The 7,774-nt window shown below is 36.1% G+C and overlaps 1 protein-coding gene across 2 annotated transcripts in view; it reads left to right on the top strand.

The window, feature by feature from the left end:
• The window catches only part of LOC115223328 (major facilitator superfamily domain-containing protein 10), a 71,736-nt gene extending 65,534 nt beyond the window's left edge, over positions 1–6,202 (top strand). For both annotated transcript variants that reach the window (XM_029793848.2, XM_036512197.1), the window contains exons 12-13: positions 3,607–3,744; positions 5,936–6,202. In XM_029793848.2, the coding sequence (XP_029649708.1) occupies positions 3,607–3,744; positions 5,936–6,048 (251 nt within the window). In that variant the 3' untranslated portion in view covers positions 6,049–6,202. The remainder of the gene's footprint in view (positions 1–3,606; positions 3,745–5,935) is intronic.
• Positions 6,203–7,774: the final 1,572 nt, after the last annotated feature.

Below are 7,774 nucleotides of genomic sequence, written 5' to 3'. Positions count from 1 at the left end.
ATTTTGATTATATATTGAATTTTGAGATACTAGAAGGCACCAACTCAACTCAGTATCAGAGCGAGCTAGAATCCGCAACTAGTATCACCAAATTCAATGTGTGAATGAAAAGATTGTGTCACCAGCCCCTTCCCACCCGCGTGTAGCCAAAACAAGATGCTGTGGTCATCTACTGAGATAAAATATGGTTATCCGTAATAATGAAGGGTGAAATTAATTAATTTGGAATAATTATCAATACACCAAGTAGTCTTCGGCATGTAAAAGCCTCATTCGAGGAAAATTTAAGTAATACTAAGCAATAAAGGGTTTAGCAACGAATTGCCTTACCACATACCGAATTTAGAAATAGCAGTCAAAGAGTTATAGCTATTTCTTCTACTAAAAAGGGAGATCTCAGTAAAAACAGCAATTGGAAGGCAGACACAAACAGGTAAGAGAGAATGAATTGACGGCAATCTATCATACAATTTTAAGTTATCTACGGACGCACGTTCGAAATCAAGTTTTTAGGAAAGCATAAGAATTAAATATTAAATAATTCTACCTTACCAAAACTTCTTTTCTCTTCAGCGTAGAATACTATAATCATAATGATTATATATTGAATTTTGAGATACTAGAAGGCACCAACTCAACTCAGTATCAGAGCGAGCTAGAATCCGCAACTAGTATCACCAAATTCAATGTGTGAATGAAAAGATTGTGTCACCAGCCCCTTCCCACCCGCGTGTAGCCAAAACAAGATGCTGTGGTCATCTACTGAGATAAAATATGGTTATCCGTAATAATGAAGGGTGAAATTAATTAATTTGGAATAATTATCAATTACACCAAGTAGTCTTCGGCATGTAAAAGCCTCATTCGAGGAAAATTTAAGTAATACTAAGCAATAAAGGGTTTAGCAACGAATTGCCTTACCACATACCGAATTTAGAAATAGCAGTCAAAGAGTTATAGCTATTTCTTCTACTAAAAAGGGAGATCTCAGTAAAAACAGCAATTGGAAGGCAGACACAAACAGGTAAGAGAGAATGAATTGACGGCAATCTATCATACAATTTTAAGTTATCTACGGACGCACGTTTCGAAATCAAGTTTTTAGGAAAGCATAAGAATTAAATATTAAATAATTCTACCTTACCAAAACTTCTTTTCTCTTCAGCGTAGAATACTATAATCATAAATGATTATATATTGAATTTTGAGATCTAGAAGGCACCAACTCAACTCAGTATCAGAGCGAGCTAGAATCCGCAACTAGTATCACCAAATTCAATGTGTGAATGAAAAGATTGTGTCACCAGCCCCTTCCCACCCGCGTGTAGCCAAAACAAGATGCTGTGGTCATCTACTGAGATAAAATATGGTTATCCGTAATAATGAAGGGTGAAATTAATTAATTTGGAATAATTATCAATTACACCAAGTAGTCTTCGGCATGTAAAAGCCTCATTCGAGGAAAATTTAAGTAATACTAAGCAATAAAGGGTTTAGCAACGAATTGCCTTACCACATACCGAATTTAGAAATAGCAGTCAAAGAGTTATAGCTATTTCTTCTACTAAAAAGGGAGATCTCAGTAAAAACAGCAATTGGAAGGCAGACACAAACAGGTAAGAGAGAATGAATTGACGGCAATCTATCATACAATTTTAAGTTATCTACGGACGCACGTTTCGAAATCAAGTTTTTAGGAAAGCATAAGAATTAAATATTAAATAATTCTACCTTACCAAAACTTCTTTTCTCTTCAGCGTAGAATACTATAATCATAAATGATTATATATTGAATTTTGAGATACTAGAAGGCACCAACTTAAAATTGTATGATAGATTGCCGTCAATTCATTCTCTCTTACCTGTTTGTGTCTGCCTTCCAATTGCTGTTTTTACTGAGATCTCCCTTTTTAGTAGAAGAAATAGCTATAACTCTTTGACTGCTATTTCTAAATTCGGTATGTGGTAAGGCAATTCGTTGCTAAACCCTTTATTGCTTAGTATTACTTAAATTTTCCTCGAATGAGGCTTTTACATGCCGAAGACTACTTGGTGTAATTGATAATTATTCCAAATTAATTAATTTCACCCTTCATTATTACGGATAACCATATTTTATCTCAGTAGATGACCACAGCATCTTGTTTTGGCTACACACGGGTGGGAAGGGGCTGGTGACACAATCTTTTCATTCACACATTGAATTTGGTGATACTAGTTGCGGATTCTAGCTCGCTCTGATACTGAGTTGAGTTGGTGCCTTCTAGTATCTCAAAATTCAATATATAATCATTCGTCCTTTGTTAATGACCTTTTATGGATGTTTCTGGAAGCAAAGCCAGTTTGCTTCATAAAGTGACTTTTCACGGATTTCCTGAAATTGAAGCTCAAATCACTGTTTTGTTGTTGGAGAGAGAGAGAATGTCTTTATACATCATCACCGACTGACCCCAGGAGTAGTTTTTGTCACGTTCCTGACAACAGCCTTTGATAACCGGCAACCCTGCCTCTCTCTCTCTCTCTCCCTCTTGTTTCCTATGAGTCATCGGCTAAGCTTTTCCTCTCAGTTCCACAGAGGCTCTGCAGAGGTCAAAGGCATTGACCTCTCTTCCAATTTTGCCCTCTGACTCATTAAGTGAAACTAGATCAAGTGGCGTCTTTGTTCTTTGCTCTTGGGCTTTGAGGCTTGCTAGAACTATCTAGATACCCCTGACATCATCCATTATAAATTAATGTATCATCATCCTCATTTTTATTTCCGTCATTATCATCATTGTCACTGTCATCATAAACGTCATCGTTGTTGTCTTCACCAGCGGCATAAACGTAGGAGTGGCTGTGTGGTAAGTAGATTGCTTACGGACCACATGGTTCCGGGTTTGGTCCCACTGCATGTCACCTTGGGCAAGTGTCTTGTACTATAGCCTCGGGTCGACCAAAGCCTTATGAGTGGATTTGGTAGACGGAAACTGAAAGAAGCCTGTCGTATGTATGTATGTATGTATATGTTTGTGTGTCTGTGTTTGTCCCCCTAACATCGCTTGACAACCGACGCTGATGTGTTTACGTCTCCGTAACTTAGTGGTTCGGCAAAAAGAGACCGATAGAATAAGTACTAGGCTTACAAGGAATAAGTCCTGGGGCCGATTTGCTCGACTATAGGCGGTGCTCCAGCATGGCCACAGTCAAATGACTGAAACAAGTAAAAGAATAAAAGAGCACCACCATTATCAGCAGCATCATTGTCATCATCATCATCATCATCATTCACTAACATCATCACCATCATCATCATCATTCACTAACATCATCACCATCATCATCATCATTCACTAACATCATCACCATCATCATTCACTAACATCATCACCATCATCATCATCATTCACTAACATCATCACCATCATCATCATCATTCACTAACATCATCACCATCATCATCATCATTCACTAACATCATCACCATCATCATCATCATTCATTATCATCATCATCATCATCATCATCATTCACTAACATCATCACCATCACCATCATCATCGTTGTTGCCATCTCTATGGCTGTATTATTTTGTATTGTTATTTATGGAGATTCTGTTAATTTTAGGTTCTGCAACTGTGGTGCCATGTCTAACAACTCTGATCTCAAGATACGGCAAAGTTAACCAGAAAGGAGCCATTGTAGGCGTCTTCCGCTCTCTGGGTGCGCTAGCACGTGCACTGGGACCTGTAGCTATGTGCACAGGTAAGGGTATAAAATTGAATTTCTTGACTATTTTATATAATATTTCAGTTCTATATTTAAGAGATGAGGAATTATGCACATTATTTACATTATTTACATTTGACAGATATTTGTCCTCATCTTGTTTGTTGTTAACACAATGTTTCAACTGATATACCCTCCAGCTTTCATAAGGTGTCATGGGGAAATTTCGAACCTGGGTTCTCATTCCTAAGGTATTTTTCGATACTATTATTATTATTATTATTATTATTATTATTATTCAAGTCACTGCTTGGAATTGAACTCGGAATCTTGGGGTTAGTAGCCCGCGCTCTTAACCACTACACAATATTAATAATGATAATGATAATAATAATAATAATGATAATGATAATGATAATAATATTGAAAAATACCTTAGGAATGAGAACCCAGGTTAGAAATTTCCGCAAGACACCTGATGAAGGCTGGAGGGTATATCAGCCGAAACATTGTGTTAACAACAAACAAGATGAGGACAAATATCCGTCGAATGTAAATAATGTAAATAATATTTTACATAATTTCATCACTGTATGTCTGCTATGGTGTGACATGTAATGACCATAAAAGATTATTATTATTATTGTCGTTGTTTTTGTTATAATAATTGTTATTGTTGTTGTTATAGTTAGACACACAAACATATACACACACACATACATACATATATATATCTATATATATACACACGACAGGCTTCTTTCAGTTTCTGTCTACTCACAAGGCTTTGGTCAGCTCAAGGCTATAGTAGAAGACACTTGCCCAAGGTGCCACACCTTGGGACCGAACCCGGAACCATGTGGTTCGTTAGCAATCTACTTACCACACAGCCACTCCTACGCCTATGATAAAATAAGTACCAGTTGTGATACTGGGGTCCATGTAATCGACTAGTCCCCTCCCACAAATTTGAAACTGTTATTATTATTATTATTATTATTATTATTGTTATTATTGAGAGAGAAAAAAGAAGGGAAGAAAAGGAAGCTGCATGTATAATACATAACTTAGAAGCACACATGAGATTGAGACATGCCAGACCTCATGCACTTCTCATGAGGAATTCTGGAAGGAGCTTCATGAGGTCACTGCAGAGATGCTTCCGAAAAAAAAGAAAAAAGCCGTTGGAAAATCGATTATAGCAATAACTGGATCAATTCCTAGGGATATCTGAAGAAGGAACTTTTGTGTTCCGAAATATTATATCAGACTACGGATGATTCAATTACAACAGTTCTTATTTTAGTCCATTGTTGTTGTTATTATAGTGCATTGTTGTGCCATTCAAAACACTTTATTCTTTATTATTATTATTAAGGCAGTGAGCTGGCAGAAACGTTAGCACGCCGGGCGAAATGCTAAGCGGTATTTCGTCTTGTCGTTACGTTCTGAGTTCAAATTCCGCTGAGGTCGACTTTGCCTTTCATCCTTTCGGGGTCAATAAATTAAGTACCAGTTTCACACTGGGGGGTCGATGTAATCGACTTAATCCCTTTGTCTATCCTTGTTTGTCCCCTCTATGTTTAGCCCCTTGTGGGCAATAAAGAGATATGTTATTATTATTATTATCATTATTATTATTATTATTAAGGTGGTGAGCTGGCAGAAACGTTATCGCACTGGGCGAAATGCTTAGCGGTATTTCGTCTGTTGTTACGTTCTGAGTTCAAATTCCACCAAGGTCGACTTTGCCTATCATCCTTTCGGGGTCGATAAATTAAGTACCAGTTTCGCACAGGGGGAGGTCGATGTAATCGACTTAATCACTTTATCTGTCCTTGTTTGTCCCCTCTATGTTTATATAAAGAAATATATTATTATTATGGAGTGGTTGGCGTTAGGAAGGGCATCCAGCCGTAGAAACATTGCCAGATCAGACTGGGCCTGGTGCAGCCTTCTGGCTTCCCAGACCCCAGTTGCACCATCCAACCCATGCCAGCATGGAAAGCGGACACTAAACGATGATGATGATGATGATTATTATTATTATTATTACTATTACTATTATTATTATTACTATTATTATTTATTATTATTATTATTACTATTATTATTATTATTACTATTATCATTATTATTATTATTATTACTATTATTATCATTACTATTATTATTATTATTATTATTATAACGTTGTTTCTCTCTCTTTGTTTTGTTTTCTCTCCAGTGTATTGGCTGTTTGGTCCATTTATCTGCTACTTGTCCTGTGCTGTTGGTTTACTGGTACCACTCCTGATATTACGCTATTTCAATTGCACACAACCCGCTGCAGCATCTTGAAAAAGCAAAAGGAAAACAGAGGAAATCCGTCGTTCATTTTCCTGTCTTCAAGTTACACACACACACACACACACACACACACACACTCACACACATACACGCGCATGCACACACATGATTACACTCGATGTATGTTTGTATATGTGTGCAAAGATATATACGTATGTGTGTGTGTGAATGTATACATGTTTGTATGTGTGTTTGTTGTGTTTATATACGTATGTATCTATATGTGTATGTATATATATGTGTGTGTGTGTGGTACATATTTCTCGGTCAGAGATTTAAAACTAGTTGTATATATATATAGTTTCCCCCACTTTGTTATTACAAAGATACTTCAGTCGAGATTGCAGTTATTATGATCATCACATACCACCACCACCACCATCACGACCCCACTCTAATTACATGAAGGTTTCAATGATAATAATAATAATAATAATAATTTCTCTCCCACCCATTCTAAGAATTCTTTGGTAAAAAACCCGTGTTTATATTTCGCTTTAGCACTCTCAAACAAAACCCAAAAACAGCATAAAACGGCCCATATCATAATTGTCTCTTCTAGGTCAAGTCAGAGCCATTAAAAAAAGTTTTCTTTTTCTGGAAATTGATAGTAAATTACTAATACAAAGTACAAATATAATTAGCAGCTCTGCCTTAGTAATTATCATCTTATAAATGTATGTATATTCTTTACTTTTCTTTACTTTTCTTTTCTGTTTTTTTCTTTTTTTTTTTTTTCCCCCGTCATTCTTTATATCTATTCTGCCTTGTCCAATGGTTTTTTTCCAAGCTCTCCATTCTCTACAAGTACTTGTTGCCTGTTTCTTGTGTAATTAGGTTATTGCTGTAATTAGGTTACTTCTAGTTGCCATTTCAATTCAGTTGATTAATTATTTCTGTTTGTTAAAATATTCACTATCACCACCACCACCACCACCACCAACAACAACAACAAAACACCACCACCACCATGACCATCTGACAAACCGTCCACAGAATTCACTGTCCTTGGTTTGTTTGGTTTTTTTTTTGTTGTTTTATCCTTTTGTTTTTCTTTGATGTTGTTTTATATAAGTTTTTGTGTGTTACTTACAATTGGTATATTTATCATGAAACAATCTGCTTTGTCTAAATTAACCCCTTTGCCTGTCCTATCCTGTCCCGTCCTGTCCTGTTGTGTATATCGCATACCATACACAGGACTTATTCCCCTGGTATCCTTGCATCCTATATATATATTTTTTTTTTTTTTCAACCAATTGAATAACTTGAAGCTTATGAAAGGAAAGCTTTATTTTATTTGGAACAAACGAAACAAGGTGTTAACTTAAAGTCTGAAAACAGAGCATGACTAACACATAAAAATGCTTTGGGTACACAAAGAGTTAATAAAACAGATAGTCTCTTTGTAACAATACATTTTGTATAACGTAGTTCACCAATGTCACACTAAAACGCCTCTTCTAAGAGAACCTCTTAACCCCCATTGCCTCGTCTGTATATCATTTGTGATGCACAGGACATATTTCTCCGGCATCTTTGGATCATATATAATACAGTCCCAATTTTTTCTCAAACACCAGAGTAACTTGGGACTTATGAAAGGAAAGCTTTATATTAACCAGAAGCAAGGTCTAACTAAATATCTGAAAGCAAGCATGGATGTTTAGGACTAACATATGAGAATGCTTTGGGTAAGCAAAGAGCTAATATCACA

The sequence above is a fragment of the Octopus sinensis genome, linkage group LG22 (assembly GCF_006345805.1).
Source record: "Octopus sinensis linkage group LG22, ASM634580v1, whole genome shotgun sequence".
Classification (NCBI taxonomy): Eukaryota; Metazoa; Mollusca; class Cephalopoda; order Octopoda; family Octopodidae; genus Octopus; species Octopus sinensis.
Note: the sequence above shows the minus strand (reverse complement) of the source record. Positions and strands in the feature narration are given on the sequence as shown.